General features: G+C 38.1%; 4 protein-coding genes across 7 annotated transcripts in view; 1 reads left to right on the top strand and 3 right to left on the bottom strand.

Annotated features, from left to right (window-relative positions):
* foxj1b (forkhead box J1b) overlaps window positions 1-1941 on the bottom strand; it is a 44273-nt gene extending 42332 nt beyond the window's left edge. For all 3 annotated transcript variants that reach the window (XM_086063717.1, XM_086063715.1, XM_086063716.1), the window contains exon 1: window positions 1702-1941. The gene's annotated coding sequence lies outside the window, so the exon portion shown is untranslated. The remainder of the gene's footprint in view (window positions 1-1701) is intronic.
* A 3496-nt stretch (window positions 1942-5437) lies between these two features.
* tom1l2b (target of myb1 like 2 membrane trafficking protein b) lies at window positions 5438-15320 on the bottom strand. 2 transcript variants are annotated; one of them, XM_086063746.1, is made up of 15 exons: window positions 15203-15320; window positions 14709-14793; window positions 14174-14252; window positions 13525-13674; window positions 12914-13048; window positions 12690-12836; window positions 12463-12579; window positions 12250-12383; window positions 11856-11907; window positions 9375-9543; window positions 9190-9316; window positions 9000-9111; window positions 8586-8645; window positions 7867-7903; window positions 5438-7022 (listed from the first exon to the last, which is right to left on the bottom strand). In XM_086063746.1, exons 1-15 carry the CDS (start codon window positions 15252-15254, stop codon window positions 6874-6876), a joined length of 1605 nt encoding a protein of 534 aa, XP_085919872.1. In that variant the 5' UTR covers window positions 15255-15320; the 3' UTR covers window positions 5438-6873. The 2 variants fall into 2 exon arrangements, with proteins under 2 accessions (XP_085919872.1, XP_085919873.1); XM_086063747.1 differs by lacking the exon at window positions 8586-8645.
* Window positions 15321-16094: 774 nt separating this feature from the next.
* atpaf2 (ATP synthase mitochondrial F1 complex assembly factor 2) lies at window positions 16095-18804 on the bottom strand. Its single transcript, XM_086063749.1, has 8 exons — window positions 18402-18804; window positions 18282-18326; window positions 18011-18159; window positions 17781-17878; window positions 17609-17689; window positions 17366-17478; window positions 17101-17216; window positions 16095-16759 (listed from the first exon to the last, which is right to left on the bottom strand). Exons 1-8 carry the CDS (start codon window positions 18520-18522, stop codon window positions 16622-16624), a joined length of 861 nt encoding a protein of 286 aa, XP_085919875.1. The 5' UTR covers window positions 18523-18804; the 3' UTR covers window positions 16095-16621.
* A 141-nt stretch (window positions 18805-18945) lies between these two features.
* LOC147157037 (glucose-induced degradation protein 4 homolog) lies at window positions 18946-23591 on the top strand. The gene is made up of 6 exons (XM_086063750.1): window positions 18946-19313; window positions 19682-19741; window positions 20022-20129; window positions 20219-20320; window positions 20903-21033; window positions 22525-23591. The coding sequence occupies exons 1-6, from the start codon at window positions 19122-19124 to the stop codon at window positions 22586-22588; spliced, it is 657 nt and encodes a 218-aa protein (XP_085919876.1). The 5' UTR covers window positions 18946-19121; the 3' UTR covers window positions 22589-23591.
* Window positions 23592-23974: the final 383 nt, after the last annotated feature.

The following is a 23974-nucleotide window of genomic DNA, read 5'->3' as shown; positions in this document are numbered from 1 at the left end:
TCCAGTTAAAAGAATTAATTGGCTCACTCTGAACCACGGTTATTATTATTATTATCAAGACAAAGCTAGAGCAATAACTAAAACAAGAAAAAATATTTTCCTTCAAATTAAATATTTAAATGCTTTTTTATTTTTGAAACTACATCTTGTGTTTATAAAACTAACTAACCTACAAAAGCGAAAATGTCCTTCTGCGACTTTGTTTATATCATACATGAGCTCTCGGAGTTCATTTTAAACATTTTTTTTTTTTTTTTGCTTGGGCTTAGCTTATTTTAACTTTAGTTTAGCTGCTAAAAGCCAAGTCTTTAGCACTCAAATATTCCATATATTTTTTGAGAATAATAAAAACAAAACAAAAACTGAATTTCAAAATTTTAATTTAATGAAGTAAAAGCTACAATAAAAAAATCCAAAACTATGAATAACCCTGGACTCCCAAACTCCCAAAAGACTTTTGATTATTTTAAAAGAGGACAATTTACCCAGCCCTGTGAATTTGACAAACATTAATCATACTATAAAAAAAAAATTGGGGGGGGGGACGGGGGGCTCAGTCCAAACGTGTTCAACAAGAGTAAATCCCGTACACAATGAATGGCATGAATATGATGAATAGTATTACATTTGTGTTTTATCTTCTTTTTTGCTCCTTCCAATAAACACCTTGCACTTTCAACTTTGCCACTATTAGAGAGAATACGGTAAACATCATGTACATAAAAGACTATGGCACTACTTATGATGCTTATAGTACATGTTTACAGCAAGATCATCATATTGGGAGCTCTGTATGATGTTTTTTTTTTTTTTTTTTTTGCCTTGCCTATAGTTAAAAGAGGAAGTCAACTCCAACTCAAGAATTTTCTTTACAATAAGATGTTCTATTCAGCATTTGGATTAATACTGTATTGCCTGGGGCGGCCATTTTGTCACGTGCTGTTGATTGAAAATGACGTCACAGCTGCTCACGTAAACGACCAATGACGGCTCACCTGATTTCTGAGTTTGGTCATGTGACATTGGTAAGTTGAACCTTGATTGGTTGTTACCCGAGCCCTGAGCGACTGTGATGTCATTTTCAAAATGGCCGCCATATGAGATGGATAAAAACGGGTGGATTGTGCTGCTTAACTCATGACTCATTAACTGCACAAACATAGCCAATTATTAATCAAAATGCCACGTTTTGACTCGTGAAGGCATACAACTCTCATTTCTTAGCTTCCACTGCATTTTGCCACGAGATGCTAATGCGGCAAATGTTCACTTTCAAGGAACACAAGCCGAGAGGGAACATTTGCTGCTGAATAATGAAAGTCATTAGGCACGGCGGACTGTGTCGAGGCCCCCCTGTGTGACTAATACCCCGACAGGTGGCACACACGCATGTTTTATTGTTATTAGATCTGAGCTCACATCTCACACTTAACTAAGAAACTGGTTCGGACTGCTAATGCTAACAACATGCTAATAAGCATCCATTTTCTGGAGCACTTTGGTCAACAGCCAATCACGAACAAGCATGAAAGTCAGGCGTGCTAGCCCACAATGTTAGGAATGTTGGTCATGTTGAATAATAACATATGATTCAGCCTAATTCGAATACGGGTTAGCCCTTTAACGCTAATCAGCTCTCATCTTTGATCGGTGACCCTTGCCCTATGAGCGACTGGGAACTAAGTTGAGGTGAATACATACATGCGCAAGCAAACGGCTGAAGGCTGGATTGATGTTGTTCCCCTGCAGGATTGGTGATGTCATCCATGTAAAGTGAGGACACTGAAGGCCTCATCTCCTGCTTTTTTTAGTGGGCCGTGATGACATCTAGTGGTCGCAAAAACACACACGCTGACTTTTTCATCTGCGGAGTGAAAAATAAATTCAAGCGGAATCTAAAGCATGAAGAATCCTGCAGTTTCATTTGTCAGTGACATCTGTGTGATGACAGTGACCCGACAAGCCGCAAGCACCATAGGAACAAGGTAACACAAAGCTTTAAGGATGTCACCACCAAAGCGTCGCATGGCATCAAAAGACAAAGGTGCCTCAATGAGGTCACAAGATAAGGCTTCATGAGGTGTGCCCATGTATCCCGTTAGCGGGTTAACCCTTGCATGCTGTTACCTTCAGTGTCATCCATTATACTACGTGTGTGACTAATAATTATTTTTCTTTATTGATTCAAAATTCTAACATGCCTATCAATTATTGTGTTTTACTTTCCGATTGACTTATTCCATGCTTGTTGAATTCTAAAGCAATTTGCACACTTTGCAGAGCTAAATTCAAATAGCATATTAGTTCGTATCATCTCAGAGCAAAATTCCCTGTTCAATCTACTTCCACGGGGGCTTTGCAAAAATGTAAAGTAAGGCTTTTACTATGTTTAAAAAAAACACACACACACTATGTATTTTAGGGCTTTTTTTCCCTATCAAAAATGACAATTTATAGTAAGGGTTTTTTTTAAATAAAAAAATGGCCATTTGGTAACAAAAAAAAATCATGTATTTTAAGGCTTTAAAAAAATTACCATGTATAGTGAGGCTTTTATTATATATATTAAAAACATGCATATAAAGGCTTTTGTTTTGTTATGTTTTTGATCAATTTTAAGGCTTTTTTTCTCTGATCAAAAATTATATAAGGCTTTAAAAAAAAAAAAGACTGTATAGTAAGGCTTTTTTTTTAATCAAAAGATTACCATGTGTAAGTAAGGCTTTCTTTTCATCCAAAAATAACCATGTACAATAAGGCTTTTATTATTAAAAAAAATTAATAAATGAACTCAGAATGTATTTGAAGGCTTTTTTTAAAAAAAAATTACAATGTAAGGCTGGTTTTCTATCAAAAAATTACTGTAAAGTGAGGCTTTTTTTTTGTTAAAAATAAATCAAATTAAAATGTATTTTAAGGTATTCTTCTCTCAGATAAAAAAATATAAGGCTTTTTTTCTATCAAAAAAATTACTGTATAGTAAGGTTTTTTATTTATTTATTTATTTATTTATTATTTAGTAAGGTTTTTATTAGGTAAAAAAAGAAACAATCAAAAAAAATCCATGTACAGCAAGGCTTTTATTATTAAAAAAAAATAATAATAATAATAATAAACTCAGAATGTATTTTAAGGCTTTTTTTCCCAGATAAAAAAATTACCATGTAAGGCTGTTTTTCTATATAAAAAAAACACATCAGTCTTCTTTCATGAAGGACTACAGAAAAGTGAATAATTACTGTTGAGAGTCTGAAATCAAAGCATTTGGACAATTTTAAGTTTAAAAAAAAAAGGCTCCAAAAGATTATTCAATTTTTATAATAGTTGTCAGTTAATTTGTTCGATTACTTGTCGATTAATCAATTGATTTTGAAGCTCCAAATCCATCATTTGTTGGCAACATTGTATAGTCGTCCCGTAAATTAGATAACCTTTGACTGACTTTTTCTTTTTCGCCATATCTTACTCAAAAGTCTTTGACTTTTGCTTTTTGGTTTGACTTTTAAGACTTCTTAGTGCTCCACTTGAGTTCTTCCAGAAGTTTCTCGTTTTTTGCGTGACACGGCTCGATTTAGGCGCTTTGGCTTGCGAGCAATCAGGAGGATAAAATGAAATGAAACTGTTTTGAAACGGACTTTCCATTACTCATTCCAGACAACAAACGAGAGAGTCAAGTATGTTGGTGTTTCTTTTCTTTTCTTTCTTTCGATTCTTTCTTTCTTTCTTTCTTTCTTTCGTTCAACGAAAATCAAATCGCGAGTTTATCATCTTTAGGCGCTACGCTGTCGCCGTCTTGTGGTCAGTATGAGAAATGCTTTCAGTGACTACTGGGAATTCGAAACAAGTTGTTTTTTTCTTTCTTTCTGCACTCACACACACACACACACACGTACAAATACGGTCTCCCAGACCGGGAAGCGAACCCACGCCAACCTGCATCGTAGGCAAGTGACGGTACCACTCTGCCACCTGGAGCCAATCCAAAAGAAGTACACGAGGTGTTTTTCTATTTGTGTCTCGTTTGATATTCTATTTTAGTTAATATAAATAAATAAATAAATAAATAAATATCAAATTAGTATCTCGTTCTAGACAACAAATGAGAAAATCTAGCATTTCAATGTTGATCTTTTTTTTTTTTTAAAGGAAAATCAAATACGTTTTTTTAAAATCTGTTTTCAAAACAGAGGTTATTAAATAAGAGGCAGGTCCGAGACAAGACGGGAAAATATTTAACAAAGATTAAAACAAAGGTGGAAAGACACTTGTTATCTCAGTTATTCTTTTGTTGTAAATGGATCTTTATTTTTCTTTTCTTCTTTCCGTTAATATAAATATGAGTTGTACAGTATTGTGTGTATATGGGTGCAAGTGCAATGCAAGACCTTTTGTTCATGTGATTCACTTTACTTTTTGTGGCGTGACTGAAAAGCAACAATTTCCACGGAAAGCTAAGCAGTCATTATGACAGGCCACCGGGTGGCGCTAGTTGGGAAAAGCAACACTTTTGCAGTCCTGATGACAGACCAGCGGGTGGCGCTTGTGTAGCAAGCTTCCCTTTGCTTCATTGACAGATCTTACCGCGAAAATTTTTGCTTTTCAACGTAAATCACAGGAACGAAAATAAATTATATATTTTTTAAACAAATATAAAATGTAGTTCAAAAATCAGATTTAAAAAATAAATATGAATGAAAATAAAAACAACTAAAATATATACATAAATAAAAGTAAAAACACACAAAACTTAAAAACGACACTCAAAAAATAAAAAATATAACAAAAAAAGTGGAAAAAAATATAAATGTAAATATATAGATTTAAATATCAATAAATAAATAAAAAGGCTCTGCTCTGCCTTTGATTTACAACTTCCGGGTTTTACACATCAGCGCCGTTTCCCCCACTGCTGGCCGCGTTCCAACACTCGCGCCCCCCAACCGCGCGCTCCCGTTCATCAAGGTGGTGGGGGTTGGTGGGGGTGTGGCTAAGTACGGGGACGCGGCCCACACGTCGCAAACCGGAAACGAAAAAAAACGATGGGTGATAACCCGGAAGTTGAAAGTCCGCTTCCTCCGTGACATATAGTCCATTAAAGGCTAAAAGCCAAACCATACTGAAAAAACAAAACAAAATTAAACTATACATGTTTGTTTGTTTTCATCAGAAAAAAAGGCAACAAAATAAAAGCTTTACTGCACATGGTATTTTTTTACACAATAAAAGCCTTACTATACATGGTCATTTTTTGATAGAAAACAAAATCCTTAACAGACCGTGTTTCTCATTTTGACCAGGTACAATTTTTCAATTCCAGGGAACCAATCGGGAAACCCCCTGAGAGTGTCAGGGTGGGATGAATGATGGTTTAAAGTAGTTTACTACAGTTCAGCGTCACTAGTCCGGCTCATCAATAAAACCCACAAACTCAGTCGGATGTCATACTGCTAAGGTTTTATTTAATTCATGCAGATGTCAAACACAAAGAGAAAATCACACACCTCCAGACACACACATCAGCATCCCTCTTGAGTGTCCAGTTAAGCACACAGAAATGCAGTGTTCCAAAGACGACACATTGGCATGAACGGACTCGCAAGGGGCTAACGGACCACCAGCAATGTACGAGGTATGTCAGTAAAATTTCTTTTCACACAACACCAGTCCTGGAACTTTTCTGACACACTACTTGCGCGTCTACAGAAAGATCTGTGAGGAGAAGATGAGTCAGTCAAATTAAAAAATAAAGATGGATCCTTCATGACGCCATGATAAATGATGCTTCTATACACGTTTACATTCAAACCACAAGAACAGCAACAGATCCAAGAATATAACATACATCAGCCAGCAGCAATGTATAAAACATATCAAGACTCCATAAAAAGCCACAAAAATAAACAATTGTCCTCACATAGATCATTTCCCCATATATTTTCTTTGAGCACAATAAAACCATTTAAAATACTCATCTGTACGTGGGTACGATTACTAATAAATTATTTCAACACTCTCTAACTTTTTTATTAATTACATCCAAGTGCTCGTCCCTTAGCTGATTTGCATACAGTACGAATTCAAAAATTGCACACTTGCTCCGAGCTCGCGTTCACTTCCGTCAAGAGCTGAAAAGGTCTCGTTCGTGGCGCCTCAGCTCATTTTGGAGGAACAAATAGTGGAAAGGTCAGAGCAGAAGTGCACACAAATGTGTAAAAGGGGGATGAGACTGATTTGAGCTCGTTCTCACTTCTGTTTCCAGGGGGAAAACACATTTGGTCATTTTAGAAAACTGCCCATAAACGGTTTTATCAGCTAATCATACAAACAAAACACCAAAAAAAATAAAAAAGGCAGATTGGACGCCACATAAAACATCTACGCCAAACTTTCCATTTGCTTATGCAGCATTGTGTGGCGCTTCCCTAATCACACAGCAGCCAGGAAATTTCAGCTCATCTTCCCCACTACAGTCTCACTGTATATTAAATTTTCTCTCATAGAGACGTCGCTTGAAATATACACACGGGATCTTTTGTCATTTACACATTTACAGTTGAACTCATGCCGACTTGAAGAGGGGCAAAAACGGAAACACAATATTCTCGTAGGAATGTTCAGGACAACAAAACCAAACCGGAGGATTTAGTAACAAAACATAAATGATGAATCGTGTTAAAGCATGCCGAGAGGTTTTGTGGACGTCTACATGCTAGCATGAAGACGCACACCTCTTTTCAACGTATGAAAATAGACCATTTTGTTAGGTTTTTCCCTTTTACGCACACAGATTCCCTTTCAATGAGGATACGTCACTGTAGTGGATCTAAATAGTGTCATGGGACGAGTCTTGGTCCAGGTAAGCAGACGACGGGTCTACATGGCAAACAAAGCGTCCTCCGGTCTGTCGGGCTTCTTGCGGCTGGGGGTTCCCTGTGCCGCGCCGGGTTCGTCATTCGGGGGGGACGGGAGGTCGGGGACAATCTCGGCGGCTTTGGCTCGCTCCTCCAGGAACTTGTCAAACTCTGAAATCAGACAAGTGAATCAAAATGCGCAATGAAACAACACCTACAGTAAATAATTACAGAGTTTTATCATATCATATATACGCTAAGTTCCGTTAGCCTCTCTATGGCTTTTTTACATTACATTAGCATTAAGGTAACAGATTTTTGTTAGACTAAATTATATATATATATTAGCTGAACTTTTTCTAGTGCTGAAATACATCATGTTTATTTTTTGCTTAAGTGTGTTTTTAATAAGCTTTAATTTACTAACATTATCAAAACATATATGCTAGCTGTTAGCCAGTCTATGTATTTTCACAGTGAATATTAGCATTGATGTAGCCTGACTTTTAAAAGTACTTTAGGTGGAGTAATGTGAACTTTCTGGTGCTTAAATATACAAATGTTGAATTCAGTTTTACAGCAATATACAAGTGGAAGAGAGAATACTAAATTGAAGCAAGCACATTTAGCCTCTTATTTTGACAACTGTTCTCACAAGAGTGACAACAGGCACTAAACAATACTTGCTTAAATGTATTAAAAGTTGGCCTTTGGTATCAAATCAGAATGGATTGGATTGATTCACTTTAATTGATTTTCGATTCAGTCCTTTTTTTGTTATTGATATTTATATATGTAAATATTTTTATACAATATTTAATAAAAATATTTTTAAAGTCTTTTTTTTTTAAAGAAAACAAATATTTTTAAATTCCTGTGAACATTATATTTCAAGAAAACGGCAAGATAAAAAAAAAGTTAAAAATTATATTTTATTTTCAATTAAAAGCATGTGTGCAGGCAAAAAAATATATATGGGCGGACTGAAAAATAAAGTTCACTGTGCTGTACTTACCTTCACTCGTCACACCCTCCTCACCTTCATCCCCTTTCTGTAAATGGGAGAAAGTGTTTTATATGCGATACTGGACCCTGGGAACACATTTGCCGTTCATAGCGGAGGCACAATCAGAGTCAGCATGCAAGCATCGTCTACGAATAAACACTCACCTGTTAGGTCATGCGACTGTATCATACTGACAAGGACCTCCTTGCCAGCCAATTAACACTCACCCCCAAAAAAGTTATTAAAAATGACACCAATGTGCCACAAGAGAATTATATACCCACAGACTCACAGATGGTTATATTCAAGACATGACAGCATTACATATTTGTGTAAAATGAGCATGAGAAGAAACTGTGCAAAAGCTGATGCATTTGGGTTGGATTTGTGTGTTTATGTAATATTAATAATGTAAAAAAATAATGTGCGGTGTTATGACAATAAATTGAAAGTATCCAAATATGAGCATAAAGCCATATTAAATACGTGAAGGACGTGTATTTGATGCTCATTTTTTAAAATATGATGTCACGTTAATGACCCGATTCCCACAAAAGACTGTTGTTAGGAAAGTAATCTAGGATGTTAAAATTGAAAGGTCAGAGGAAAAAACACGTGCAAATGGATTATATTCCCAAAAGTGGCGAGACGAAGGAGAAAACGGAATGAAAAAAGTCAAGAGGATGCAGAAATAATACAGAACAAAATCAAAACGTTAATGGGCTCACCACATCAGTACTTAGCCACTCCTCTATGTCATCCATGACAGAGGACTGGCCTCCGACACACTAGGGGGCGACAGCAAAACGGCCGTGGGTGGCCAGTGGGGCAGCAAAGCCACAAAAAGGAAAACAAAACCCAGCCCCAAAACACAAACGTGAATATGACTTTAATGAAATAAATAAATAAATAATACTAATAACGTGATGGAAAATGTTGGTGTAGGCGTTCATGGACAAAAAATACAACCAATCATTTAACATAAATATTTCTAATGATTCTGTTGAAAAGGTCAGAATTAACAAGCTGCTATCTCGAGTTGTTATTTGGCTAGGTAACATCTGGTCGTGTCTGCAACAGGGTGCAGACTTCGACATCTCTCGAACACACAATTGAAAGAATGTTTCACTTGGAAGACTCACATCTGGTTTACGCGGCTGTTTGACGTCTAAAGTTGGAGGAGGTGCAGCAGCAGCAGCAGCAGGAGCAGCAGCAGGAGGAGGAGCAGCAGCCTGTCCGTCCTCTGCCGGAGTCCTGAGAATTAAATGATTAAAAACAACATCAGTCGTATCAAGTCACGATTTCCACTGAATGTAGTTGTAATGAACGTACATTTTGTTGGGTTCAGGGAGCGATCCAGTCCTGGTTTGGGCGAAGACGTCAAACTCATCCTGGGAAGCTGGAGGCTTGCAGCTGGATAAAGAGCTCAGAGTGCTGCTCACGCTGTCGGCGCCGACATCTGCAGGGATCGTAAATGTCATTTCCTCACGCAACTGCCGAACATCCCGAACCCGTACCGAGAACAGCCAGGCGAGAGGCCAAGGTGGCCGGAGAGGACGGCCTCCCAGTGCTGGCGGTGACGCTCGGAGGCAAGCTGCTCGGGGCGGCGTTGGGCAGGTTGCTGACCACTGCTGGAGAGGCGGGGCCGAGATCGATCAGGTTGTCCTCTGTTGCTTCACTTAAAACCTGGTGGCAAAGGGAGAATCATGTGGTGAATAAGAAAAAAAAAAGGAAAGAAGGACAAACAGGGCAGAGGATTGTTAGGGTCATGTTCTTTACCTGATATTGTGACTAAACTGACAACCTCATTTCTATTTAACACTATCAAGTTCATAGATTCATTGGGGCTGCAAAAACAAGACATGCTAATGGTTTAAAATGTCCACATAGGCTCAGACTACTTAAAGGGGAAGTCAAGCCCAAAAAACATTCTTCACAATATGTTCTATGCATCTAAACACGTTTGTGGAGTATGAATTAAGCACCAAAATCCGCCTGTTTTTATCCATATCAGGGGGCGGCCATTTGGTCACTTGCTGTCGACTGAAAATGACATCACAGTTGCTCAGGGCTCAGATAACGACCGATCACGTCTCATCTGTTTTCTGAATTTGGTCATGTGACGTTGGCAAGCTGAGCATTGTGATTGGTCGTTACCTGAGCCCTGAGCAACTGTGATGTTATATTCAGTCGACCAGCAAGTGGCAAAATGGCCGCCCCGAGATGTATAAAAACAGGCGGATTTTGCTACTTAATTCATATTCCACAAAAAACTAACTCATTCACTGCCATTGACGTCAAAATTTCATTTGAACTATTTCTATGGTTAATTTTTTTCCCCACTTTTGTTTACAAGAGTATAAAAACCTAGAATTTTTTATTGTACATTTATAACAGATACAAAATGTGTGATTCATTGTGAGTTAAACTAGTGAAGTAATGCGATTAATTATGATTACAAATTTTAATCTTCTGATGCCCCAAATTTTTAATAATGTTTTCTTTTCTAATTCATTCACTGCCATTGACGGCTATAAACGTCAAAAATTAATTTAAACTATTTCTATTAGTTCAACATTTTTTCCACTTTTGTTAACAAGAGTATGAAAACCTAGATTATTTTTTTTGTACATTTAGAACAGATATAAAAATTTGTGATTAATCGTGAGTTAACTAGTAAAGTCATGTGATTAATTACAATTAAAAATTGTAATCGCCTGTCGCCCCTAATTTTTAATAATCTTTTTTTTAATGAATTTATGGCAGTGAATGAGTTAATCAGTGTGCTTGGGCTAATGGGGGTGCATCGAACATATTGTAAAGAACAATTTTTGGTGGGTTGACTTCCCTTTTAAAAGACTAGTGATCTTTTAGGGAGGCTGACATTGGTATCATACTTGCCTGTCTCAGCTAGCCACAGAAACAGAGAACGAAAAAGAACAGGGGAAAAAAAAGAGATAGTGAATACAGTTACATGCCTGAAGGGTGACAGTGACACAGAAACTATGGAATGTATAAAGTGCCATATTCAAAGGAAATCCAACGAAGACGCGGCTAAATGTCCTTACAGTCTTTTGATAATGTTTGTAATAAAGAGTACACGTCTATTGAAAATGAATGATGCAGAAACTAAGCCCATGCAATTCAGATGGCTTACATCATTATCTTCTTAAATTAAATCTCAATAAATTAAAATACAGTGGAAAACTTAATTTAATAGTCCAATTATAAAAAAGAATAAGTCAAATTCATTATATAGATTCAATCCACATACATATTTATAATATTGAATTTTTTTCCAGGTATTTTTAGTTTTATTGTTTTTTCACATGGTGTCATTAATTAACCGGTGATTAATCACAAATTAATTGTGCATTTTATATCCATTCTACATGTACGATAGAATGTTTTTCATCTATCTTACTAAATTAACATAAAAGTGAGTTGTTTTTGTTTACCTAACAGAAATATGGTTGTATCTTTTAGTTAATTGAATTTCATATTCATTCATGAAGTTATGTAGTGTACTGTAAAAACAATTGTGTTAAGATCATTTTTCTTCTACTAGATGGCATTAGTGTTTCATGTTGGACATTAGTGAGAGGAACAGGGCATTTTTCTTTTCATATTTAGACCTGGTTAATTTCGAAAAATTAACCAAGTTGTGAACTTGTGTGCATTTTTAAAAATGCAAATTACAACTTGACCACAAATATATGCATTATCTGAATGGTGATTTTCAAAACAAAGCTATTCATGTCATAATTTAATGATGGTGTCTTTGTTGAGTTTCCTGTTAATTAGGCATTCGAATCAGTGAATACCAGATCAGGTATGAGACATTGTGAAGGTGACTGGCTACATTCAAGCACACCAGACAGAGGCTGAAAGGCAGTGATGTCGACGAATGAGACATCATGCAGCCGCAGGTGTTAACAGTAGCACTCAATGACAGACAGACAACAAACACGTTCCCCCCACCTGAAGTACTGACTCACCCCATTGTTGACAGTCTGAGCTGTTGACCTCCCAGATCGGAACCTCTCGTATCTGTAGTAGCAAAGTGACATGGGATGGTAACTCATTCACTGCCATTGACGGCTATAAACGTCAAAAATTCATTCTAACAATTCCTATTAGTTAAAAAAAAAAATCCACTTTTGTTAACAAGAGTATGAAAACCTAGACATTTTTTTATTGTACATTTAGAACAGATATGACATTTGTGATTAATCGCGAGTTAACTAGTGAAGTCATGCGATTAATTACAACTTTAAAAAAATAAATCGCCTCTTGCCCCTAATTTTTAATAATATATATTTTTTTTTATTTATGAATTTATGGCAGTGAATGAGTTTTAACAAAGACGTCATGCATCTCAAGTGCTCTCACCTTTCATATCGCAAAAAAATGTTATTGAGGTCATCGTTTACGTGCAGCAGCTCCTCGGTCACTGCCTCGTTTGAGACGCACGAGATGAGCTCCACTATCCTCTGCTGCATGGCTCGACAAGTCCTGTTCAGCTCCTGAAACACACACAGTAGATGCTAATGAGACCCGTGCACGAGCAGTTGAGAACAAAGTCAAACACGAGGCGCTCCTTGCCTGTAGTAACTCGTAGTCTGAAGTGTCCTCCTGTCCTGGAACCATCTCAGTCAACATCTCGGACATGACCTTGGTGTTTCCTCGGACGACATCCAACTCACTGCGCAGTCTGCAAATCTGACAGAGAAATCAAAGACCTTTTGGAGTGAGTTTGAAATTATATTTAAACGTATATGCTTCACTATAGTTCAAAAGGTTGGACGTAGTTTCTCATTGAAAAACATTACCTGTTCAGGTGTTGGGTTGATGGCTCCAGTTGTCTGAATGGTTGGAACCTGAGGTGTGGTGTAGGCGGTCGGAACCACAGGCGGAGCGGGCTGGGAAGGAGGGCTGTACTTATGCAAAGTCGAGTCTCCCTCCTGTGCAGATGCGGTCTGGTAGAAAGCAACAAATTAAATGACAATTTAAAAAAACAACAACAATCATCTGCTTGAATGAGATGTCCTCGTACCCGCTGAGGTGTATGAATAGGCGAGAGGGTCTCCAGGTCTGACAGTGGGAACTCGATGCCTTTTCTCTTCAGCTCCTCGTAGATTTGGACGACACCTGTGAGGTCGGGGCTGCTCCTGAACGCATCGGCCCATGCCTGCAGTTGCAATCGCAGACCGGCAATATTTCAGGTTAACAACATTTATGAGCTATTGCTATCTTTAAATGGCTAATGCCTGTAATCATATAAAGTGTAAGCAAGACAGTGTAAAAAGGGGGGCAAAGTGCAGAAAGACAATTTATTGGGTGGAAAAATAATACCAAAGCCTTGTTTTGAACTTGTTAGCTAATGGCTTGACAAACATTGCTATGCTTCTATCCTGGCTTCATAATATGGCCAACTGGTGGAAATAAGAGCATTGTGAGGTTACCCGAGCTGAGCTTGGTAACCTGAGCTGCCCTGAGACACTCGCTTTTATCAGACTGCACCTAGCGCGCTGCTGCACAGCCTCATAAACGTGTCATAAAAACCTCGTTTACTGTCTTGATCATAAATAACCATTTCTCTATTGCGGCACATGAAAAAGGTGATGAAACTGGCATGTGCATCACACAATTTTGTTGTTTTCTTACCTGAATGAGCGCCAATACTTTGTCTTGAACGATAGTGGGAGGGTTGTTTTTAGGAGAGATGACTTTAACAAGAACGCCGTCGACAAAGTCCCTGCTAGTGACCAGAGCATGAAACCGCTGGCCGCAGTTCTTTACACAAGTCTCCAGCACCTAACGGAAGCAGAGGGGTGAAGAAGGTCAAACCAGCAATATGATGACAAAACACTGAGCTTGAACTTAAACTTATTGTGACATTGTGATAGTGTACACATGCTGTCCTAGCTACACAGTAAAATATTTAAAAAGTGATAGTTAAGTAGATATCAATATTAGAAGAACAACATGGTGTGTACACAGCAACAGACTCACCTAACAGGCATTCAGTAAACAGGTGTGTTGAGTTTTATTAAACAGCTGACTTCAGAAAGACTTCTTCTACTCCGTTAGACTCAATGATCATATCATGGGTAAGAACATAATGTCTTGTTTGATATTTGTTGTACACAAGTATGAATGTTTTTTGTTTGACTTTTTATCATATAATGTTGCCAACCATGTGACTTTTGGAACGGATTTATTTGAATATTTCCTACTGGGAAGTGTGTTTTTAAATACAAACAAACCTTACATGGTTCACTGTAATTCCCGCCCACCTCAGCTTTGCACTCACCGTTAAAGCCAGCATCACTTCCCTGTAGTTCCTATTGCCATTCAGTCTCTTCTTCACTGCTCTAATTGCATCTTTCGGCCTGCACACAAACACACACTTCAAATTAACGACGACACATAGAATAATATGCAGGAATTGAGAGATGTAATCTGTAAACTAAGGATTTTCTCAAAGATGGTGTTTAATTGTATACAGAGGGTAGTAATGATTAACTCATGGATTGTTTGACAACTACTAGTTCTACATAAGATATAGATCTCATACAATGAATACCCAGAGAGGAAGAGATGCCGATTTGAGCAGACTATTTATAAAGTGCCATGCAAAGGCTTGACCCATCTAAGACAAATTACAACTCACTAATCAAACGCGCTCTAGACTTCACACAACAGCTTAACCATACAGAGATAAGCAGCGGGGCCTAGTAGAAATCGTATTTGCACAAGAAGAGATAGGTTTTAAATAATACAAACATTAAATAAGGCAAGTGCAGAGAAGGGATCGTGATATGTTGGATGTTTCTCTTTGCACTCACCCGTCTTCTGTTTCATTGATAATATCACATATTTCCATGTTAAGTGTCCAGTCTTCATTTGGTAGCGATCCGTCAGTTGCTCTTTCTTGAATATAAAAACAGTGGGGGGAGAAAAAATGTTAAGTCACCTCTCAGAAACGAGTAGAATTCATAAGAGGTGATGACTAATGCTTAGCTAACTAATGGCTAACTTAGCTGTAGCTATTGTTATTCAATACGCCAGTGCAAGAGCGAATGACTTTGCAAATGTTATCTGCGGTACACTAAACACTACAAACGACAAAATAGTCATGTTTTGTTAGCAATAATGCTACAAACGACAACATATGGTAACTACGTTAGGTAGGCGGCTAACCGAGACAGTTTTAAAGAGCCCAGACGTTAGCCTAATGCTAACTTGAACGTAAACAACATTGGCACGATTCGATGCATTTTTAAAACATAATCGCATAAATGAACACAATGTCGTTTCTGCTGCTTGCTTGTTTACATACCAATGCAATGCCCCACTGGGGTACTGTACGGATTTCCCATAAGGAACTCCATGTTGCCCGTCAACAAAACAAGTCAGGTCAGGCAATGGTGATGATGCTACATCATGAAACTTCTAGCACGTCCCGCCCCCACAGACATGTTATTGGCTGAGAGACGCTGACCTTTAATGCGATTAGTCAGTCATGACTTCACTCATCGAGGCGAGACGATTATAAATAAAGGCTCCAAAGGTTGCAACAGTAAAGTGCAAATTGTTTTATGGTTCTGTCGCTTGTTCTGTTTTATAGTAAGAAAGTATTTAGACTTTTATTTTTTTTTATTATGTGTGGAAATAGACAAATGTGTCCAAATGTGTCAATATATGCGTAAAACACAAGTGTCAAACGTGGCTCAGGAACGCGATCTGCCCCACCAAATTATTAAATATGGCCCGCGTAAGCAAATCATGTGCCTCAACTGAATGTGTTTTGTCAAAAATACCAACATTGCAATTTGTCTTAACCTTGAAAAAACTTTTTTTTGTTACCAGGTCTTTAAAAAAGAAAAAATACTACTAACAGCCTTACACATTTGATTAGCTTCTGATTTTGAAAGTAGTTATCCATCAATTTCTTGTGTACATGTAAAAATATGATGTGAAAATACTTTTATATTGTGTCACAGTCATCACGGCCCTTTAACTATTATGTGGCTCATGACCAAAATAATTTGACAGCCGTGGTGTAAAACATGCTTGGCAACTTTAAATGACCACTGTGATTTGACTGCATTGATGTATGCATATTTCTTGTAGTAGTTCCTGCTAATTTATTGGTCAGAAACAACAATGCACATTTTACAATGATGTAATCAATACCAAAAGAGATAAACAGAACATTAATGTCGCAGTAGTTCAACTAATATTTGTCTCTTTAATACAGCGAACAGTGTGCATTCCTCACATGTTTAACATATTTCAATGCAGCAGACAGTTGGTTGTCAACCAGTTCAGGGCGTACCCTGTCAGCTGTGATGGGCTCCAGTTCACACACAACACTCACGAGGATAAGCAATATAGAAAATGGATGGATTCAGTGTAGCAGTCAATGAAAACTGACACGTGTTGTGATTTAATGACCAAACAAAAGCTTAAGTCTCCATTCACTTCATGAGCGTCAAAATATGTCACAGATGACTGAGAACCAACTGGAGACTCAGTGGGTGGTGTCACATTTGGCGTCTGTCACAGACATAGCTACAAAAAAAGAAGAAGCTGGCAATGTGTTAGCCAGGGTGGAGATGACTACAATGGACTGAGACAGCTGTCAATGAAGAATCAAATAAACGGGATGTATTCTATTTCGGACTTATACATTGTGGAGTGGTGTCAGTTTGGCCGGAAGATGCATTCCGCTCTTTTGGCACGCAAGCTTCTTCCTTCAATCCTGCAAAAGTTTGCGTTTGATAGTTGAACTCTCAGACGAGAGATGTACAAAAAGAGCACCGGCAGCGGTGCGAGCCCTCAGTTCATACATGTCGTAATCGTGAGCCCACTCCACATTGCCCCAGCACTGAATCTGTAAGGTAGGAGGAACATGGCAATATTAGTTGAGTCAACAACAAATACAATTTCTTGATGTCATTGCTGCTGACCAAAAGTACAACTCAATTTTATTTACATAGCGCTTTCACAACAGCTCACGCTGTAAACAAAGCACTTGTCAAATATGTCTAAAACTGCTAAATTCCAATGAAAATGATTGTGATAGTTTCTCAACTAAGTGTAACTAAGAATTGGACTGTGTGAACCAGACAACAAAAGTGTCATGCATTGATAAGGTCAGAAGGCACCGATAACCAATTTACAGTGCATTATGACCTCTTACATAAGCAAATTATTTGTGTGTGCGTTTTGTACCTGGTATTCCTCCTCCAGCCTGGAGAGAAGCACGGCCTGCTCCACACTCAGATGTCTGTCAATCATCCCAAGCGATAACACAACCGACTTCAGCTGGGTGATCACGTATTCAAGTCCTACAGGGAAAAAAACATATTTATTTTTTTAATGGAGCTCTTCTTTTGGTGAGATAACAATCGGAAATTTAAGTCAAGCTGCTTCAACAACAATTCTTATTAATACCAAATAAACAATTTATTCAAACAGCCATTTGCAAATGCATTACCTGTAAGAGACCAGAAGTTGTACGATTTGAGATGTTGGCAGAATGTATCTTTGGTTGCCCGAGGGATGTCAGGACCCATGATATTGGATGAGGAGCCAATAGTGACGTTATATCTGAAATTCGCATAGTAACTAATAAACATCTGAAAGTCCTTTACTGTATTCACGTCTAGAACAAGTCACACACAACAGGTGCACTTTTCACAATTTATTGCGATCTATGTTATACACTAACCCCGATTACCTGTTCTCAACCCATTGCAATACAGGGTCCCACTCGTTCTTCTGTAGATCAACCAAATCATAGGGCTCATCCACTCTGTAACTACACCAAAGTAATATCGATTTGAAGGTTAAATTGTTCCTTCATTATGACTTTCAATGACTTAATTATTACAAACAGCACAAAAACGTACCAAACAGTGTCTGTCTCCAGAAATTTTAAAGCAGCGCTGATCATTTGGTCCTTGTTGCGTTGTGTAGGATTGTCCAAAGCAGTGTTGCAAAGTGTAGTCTGCAGAAAGAGAACAGTACAACGAATTGGGATCGGATTGCTAATGTGGCTGGCTACTGCTTTTTTGTTGTTGTTGCTAATATTACACACACTTGTATGAAAGACACTTAAACGTCAGGTTACAAGCCTTACCAGGTGCATGGTGTAAAACTTAAGTGTATCCCTTTGGGCATCCCACTCAGTTGCCACGGCGATGGCAAGGGTTTCATTTGGCACTGTGAACAGCTTCCCCCCAGGAGTTTTCAGCTTCCTTCGGTCTAGGTTTATCTCAAATAAACCTCCTAAAGGAGGCAATTAAACAACATACAGTATTATCTTTGAGTAAGTGAGAAAATCTTAACATCCACATGAATTTCCATTGTGAGTTAAATGAATCTCATCGTAACTTGATCAGCTCACATACCTTCACCTTGGGATATACTGACATCCTGGTAAAATCTTTTTCTTTCTGGAAGCAAATATGTTTTGTTGAGAGTCTTCACAGACAGAGCAGATGAATAAAATGATCAGGTAATTATCTTACCTGTTGTGGCTGATGATGAGTATTTGAACAAACTTTTGAAGTGCTGAGGATTTGGGTGTATTTTACACGGCGACAGGGCATTTCCGAACTGATGGTGGAGTCTTGCAAGTTTTCTAAACATTGCAGCGATGATATGAATTTGCCGTTTACGTGAAGCTAGTTTAGCTAAGGAGCACAACACGCTGGCTTGTTGTTTTTAGATAACGAGACGCCGCATTCTTACGTGTGTATTTAGAAACATTAACATTGCATTTTCATGGCAGTGTTAAAATGATAAGTCTACCTACTGACAGCTTTCATCTTAGTTGAAGCACTAGTGTTCAACAACACGCGTGTGACCTTCTGCGTCTGTCAGGCAAAAGCGTAGTACATTTTAAAAGTAGGGAATTGTAGTTTTCTAGGTGGCATTTTGCGCACTTACACAACACAAAAAAACTACATTCCAAACCCGTGAAGCTTTCCGCCAAATGAACCAATAAGAATCTAGGATCTAAGCACGTTGAATAGGGTTAGCCAATGAGAGGCGCGGATGCTTTGCCTTCGTCGTCGCGACGAAGTCCACTTACTTTACTGGGAGCTCGGTCCCTGGCAAACTAGGTTTCAAGGGGATTTTTGAGGCTGGAGGACAGCTTCAGCCCCCTCCGACGCTTCTTCGTGGACGCCGGCAACACGCAGACGGCTACTGACCGGTGTGGATACTGAGCCAGCGAAGCGAGAGCCATGCCTGTCCCCGCTGGATACATTAGCGACTCCCAGTGCGCGGCCTTCGCATCCTCGGCCTCGCTTATCCCTCCGCCCCCGATCAACACCCGGCAGCCCGGCGTTGTCACTTCGCTGTTGTATAGCGGTTCCAAGTTTAGGGGGCATCAAAAGAGTAAAGGGAACTCGTATGACGTGGAAGTTGTTTTACAGGTGGGCGTTTAAAATGATTTTTTTTCACGTGAAAGGTGAGGGGGGTAATGGTGATCTGTCAAACGGGTTGGGGGGGGGGGGGATGATGATTGACAGTTGGAGAATCAATGAACATGGGCCTAGCTCGCCGAGCTAGCAATCGGTTAGCATCGCCTCAATCACCACTATTACTCCATGATGTCTCATCTAATACACAAATACCACATTGTGTTTGATTTAGCATCTGTAGATGTCAATCTCATGAATTCCTCCTGTTCACAACTGCACGTTTTGTGTGTTGTATTCGGAATGGTGGCATATTAACTTGCCAATTCTGCTTTGAGGCTGATGCCAACATGCTCACGTGTTTGTTTTCTTTTCCTCTCAAGCATGTCACCATGGAGGACTCTTATCTCTGTGGTTACCTGAAAATTAAAGGACTAACGGAGGTGAGTTGGGTTATTATCACTATCTGAAAGATCCATCCTAATTCAGGAATAATTTGTCTTTATTACAGATTTTATTTAGTAGGTTTTGACATGCCCTTTTGTAAAAAGCATTTATTGAAAGTCTTTTGTACAACTGTCGTATTGGCTTGTGCAGGTGTACCTGTCATCCCCTCGCCTTTTTTTGTTGTTAGAATAAAATTGGGCCACATCTGAAATCAAAAGCGCACAAAAAGTGTATATGTAGATGAATTTCAAATGAATGAAGTCTTTGTTGGCATAGGAATACCCGACTCTAACCACGTTCTTTGCTGGAGAGATTATCAGCCGAAAACGGCCGTTTCTCACCCGGAAGTGGGATGCAGATGAAGATGTGGATCGTAAACATTGGGTAAATATAAATGTATAAGATGTTTAAGGTTCTACACGTAGGTGGTGTTTTTTTTCTGAAATGATGAGTGTTTCCCTTTTTGTCACCAGGGCAAGTTCCAGGCCTTCTACCAATATGCAAAGTCATTCAACTCGGATGATTTTGACTATGAGGATCTTAAAAATTCCGACTTTATTTTTATGAGGTGGAAGGTAAGGTCTCATTTTATCACGTGAACTTGATGTAATACTGATATTAACTCATTCACTGCCATTGACGGCTATAAACGTTAAAAATTCATTTGAACTATTTCTATTAGTTTAACATTTTTTTACCCCCACTTTTGTTAACAAGAGTATGAAAACCTAGAATTTTTATTGTACATTTAGAACAGATATGAAATTTGTAATCAATCGCGAGTTAACTACTGAAGTCATGTGATTAATTACAATTTAAACTTTAATTGCCTGACACACCATTTTTTATGTTCTTTTTTTTTTTTTATTCATTCACTGCCGTTGACGGCTATAAACGTCAAAAATTCATTTCTATTAGTTTAACATTTTTTCCACTTTTGTTTACAAGAGTATGAAAACCTAGAATTTTCTTATTGTACATTTAGAACAGATATAAAATGTGTGATTAATCGTGAGTTAATTAGTGTAGTCATGCGATTAATTGCAATAAAAAAAATTTTATCGCCTCTTGCCCCTAATTTTTAATAATCTTTTTTTTATTTTTATGAATTTATGGCAGTAAATGAGTTAACGTCAGGCATATTTGTTGTTTATTAGGAGCAATTCCTGGTTCCGGACCACACAATCAAAGACATCAGTGGCGCTTCCTTTGCTGGATTTTACTACATTTGCTTCCAGAAATCCACAGCAACGATCGAGGGCTACTACTACCACCGCAGCTCTGAATGGTAATTGCAGCACAACCAGTATTTGGTTTGTTACCTTAGCGGCCCAGTTATTTTTGGATCACATCCCAAAACAGCTGGAAATTGTCAGCATGACCGAGATGGTTTTATTTCAGCGTCTGGTTGGGTTCGCGATTTTTGACATGACATTTAATGAATGGGTTCAAGTGTATAAAATTTTCAGTTAATATTCGAGCTCTCCCATTACGTGGAAACTGATGCTCACTTTCCTTTATTTATTGCGATGTCATCTTTCTGCATGGACTCGAGTATCAACAATTTCCTTTTCACATTGGCAAGCAACACCGATGTGAGTTTGTACAGGTGGAATATTAAATGTTTTTCCTCCAATTTGGGGAATCATTAACAGCCCCTTACCTCAATTTGCTGCTGTCATACATCAGTAGCACAAAAATAAATAAAAAATGTACATCTGCATGTTTGTTTCGGACCAATTGGTATGAGAGTTCAAAGTGGAATGACACATGGGGCAACCAAGTAGTACACAGCAGTATTTGTCTTTTTTTTTTTACATTTAAACTCAATTGTTCCTATATCCCATCCTATTTTTAAGATTGCTTTTCACGCTTTCAATCAATCAACAGACTGCCGTGTCTATGGTTGTGTTTTGTCCCCTTTTCAGTTTGCAGCACAAATTGTACCTTAATCCCAGAGTTTCAGCATGTCATTAAAAAAACATTAAAAGTCATTCAATTGATTTTGCTCAAATTAGGGCCTTAAATGGCATTAAAAAGCATTGAATGTGATGTCTAAAGGTGTTAACCATTTTAAGACAATTAATGTAAAAACACCGTTCATGCTTTATGTCACATACATTGTTGTGCAAAAGGGTCACTATAAGACAATTTAGCAATAATAAATGTGATTTAGAAAAAGTACATGTCGGGACTGGTTGTAAAAGTTCACAAGTTGCTTTATGTTCCATATGTACTACTCCTGTGCTATCACCAACCGCCAACATGAAACACTAATGCCACCTAGTGGCAGAAAATTACAACAACACAAATCTGACTCAATGTTTCAAATAACTGAATTACTTACTATAAAATTACTATATCACTTAGCTAAAATAATAACAAATAAGTAAATACAACCACATTTGTCCACTTTTGTTTATTAACGAATATGAAAACCTTGGAAAAAGTATTTTATTGTATATTTAGAAGAGCTATAACGTGCGATTAATTGCAAATTAACTATGGAAATTATGCAATTATGATTAACATTTGTCATATATGATAAACAATATGCATTTATGTATATGCGTGCATGAGTTTGTATGTGCAGTATGACGGCATTAAAATTAGTATTAAGCTGCATTAAAAATGAAATTAAAAAAAAGAAGCTTTAAATTGGATTTGCTGAAACCTGCAGAAACCTTGTCCCATGTTTTTTTTTTTTTTCAACTTATGGTTATGTAATCAAATGACCTTGCCTTTTGTAATGTTAAGTATGTTGTTTCACCTCATTCAGGTACCAATCTCTAAACCTCACCCACGTCCCCGAACACAGTGCTGCCATCTATGAGTTCCGGTGACCCCGGCTGGCATCGTGGATCTTGTTTGATGGACTTGAGGCGAAGCAGAGGTCTGCAGATGCTACTGAGACTAGAAAAAAAAGACAGTATGGGATCTTTACAAGACACATCAAGCCAACACGGGCTTGTCGGTTGGACGGACAGAGTGCAGACCAGTGGATGCGAAAAGACATTTGAATGTATGTGCATTGAGTGAGGTTTAAAAAAAAAAGAAAAAAGAAAGAAAATGAAATGCAGTTGTGCTCCCTGGTTGGAGCGTGTAAAGTCCGAACCAGCATCCAATCCCCGGGTGTGGTTCTTACCTGTCTTATCGTTAAATGTCTGGCTTTTGTTTTGTAATACTTGGCACACTTCCTCAAGACACTTTATTAGCTACTAAGTTGGGACCGTAGCTTTCCAGAAGCTAAGTGACATTTGACAAGGGTTGGACAAGGCTTCCTTCGAGGGGGGTCTGCTTGGAAAAAAACGAGAAGCAAGAATGAACGAATGAACTGGGGCTCATCAGGTTTTCCAAATGGAGCTTTAATCAGCGCTTAAGCTTGACGTGACAGTATATACATGATTTGGTTGAAGCGGATGTTTTTGTGATTCTATCAGGATGGACATGTCGCGACACGCTAAACAAGCAAACCCCTTCCTCCCTTCGTGGTCGTCAGATATGCTTTTTTTAATCACAAGTGATTGCCGTGGATGTTGTTCTATTGTTACATTTGCACAAAGATGAATTAGAGTATGTTATTAACGCGAATGCTCACATGCCCTGCCCCCCCCCCCCTTACCCAAGTGTGGAGAAAAAGCTTTTTAATGACTTTTAAAGCCGCTGACTGTTTGGAGTGTTGAGAGACAAATCAATCACATTTAAGTATTATTATAACAGAGTATTTTTTACCTAGCAAAATAGCTTTTTGTGTTCCTTTTAACTTATAGAACCCTCCCCATTACTTCCATGAACGTCTCTTTTGACTATGCAACATGTTCAACATAGCACTCTCCAAACACCAAACCTCAATTTTCAGAGATTTTATTCTATCCTTAGAGTTTATGAAACAACAAAATCTTATCTTCGTTCAAAGGAAATATTTTTAAGATTCCTTATGAAGTCCCTCCCTAATCATGTTCCCTTGTCATGTGACTGTGCCATGTTTTTAAAGTTTATCAGAGTTGTACTATAAACAGATCAAGATGTGTGTTTGCTTGAGATTGAACCTGAGTTGGATTGAGTGATTGTATGGAATGAACCCTGGATTTGAAAAAGAGAAATCATATCAAAACAAACCTGCCGTCTGTGCTTTTGTAGCCATTTTTAAGCATCTGCTTCCCTCTAGTGGTGAAAGTGGTTCATGCTGATTTGATGCTTTGAAAGTTGCATCAACGATACAGTTTAGA

Source organism: Leptonotus elevatus, chromosome 20 (assembly GCF_054856555.1).
Source record: "Leptonotus elevatus isolate MCC_2025b chromosome 20, RoL_Lele_1.0, whole genome shotgun sequence".
Classification (NCBI taxonomy): domain Eukaryota; kingdom Metazoa; phylum Chordata; class Actinopteri; order Syngnathiformes; family Syngnathidae; genus Leptonotus; species Leptonotus elevatus.
This window is presented reverse-complemented; position numbering and strand designations above follow the sequence as displayed.

Excerpts from the sequence above, each read along its gene's own strand:
- LOC147157037 (XM_086063750.1), top strand. The coding sequence starts at position 19,122 with ATGCCTGTCCCCGCTGGATACATTAGCGACTCCCAGTGCGCGGCCTTC. Across the intron at positions 19,742-20,021 it reads AAATTAAAGGACTAACGGAG|GAATACCCGACTCTAACCAC; the intron begins GTGAGTTGGGTT and ends TTGTTGGCATAG. Across the intron at positions 21,034-22,524 it reads TACCACCGCAGCTCTGAATG|GTACCAATCTCTAAACCTCA; the intron begins GTAATTGCAGCA and ends CACCTCATTCAG.
- atpaf2 (XM_086063749.1), bottom strand. The coding sequence starts at position 18,522 with ATGTTTAGAAAACTTGCAAGACTCCACCATCAGTTCGGAAATGCCCTG. Across the intron at positions 18,327-18,401 it reads CTCATCATCAGCCACAACAG|AAAGAAAAAGATTTTACCAG; the intron begins GTAAGATAATTA and ends ATTTGCTTCCAG. Across the intron at positions 17,879-18,010 it reads AGTTTTACACCATGCACCTG|ACTACACTTTGCAACACTGC; the intron begins GTAAGGCTTGTA and ends CTCTTTCTGCAG.
- tom1l2b (XM_086063746.1), bottom strand. The coding sequence starts at position 15,254 with ATGGAGTTCCTTATGGGAAATCCGTACAGTACCCCAGTGGGGCATTGC. Across the intron at positions 14,794-15,202 it reads CCCAGTGGGGCATTGCATTG|AAAGAGCAACTGACGGATCG; the intron begins GTATGTAAACAA and ends TTTATATTCAAG. Across the intron at positions 12,837-12,913 it reads CTATTCATACACCTCAGCGG|ACCGCATCTGCACAGGAGGG; the intron begins GTACGAGGACAT and ends GCTTTCTACCAG.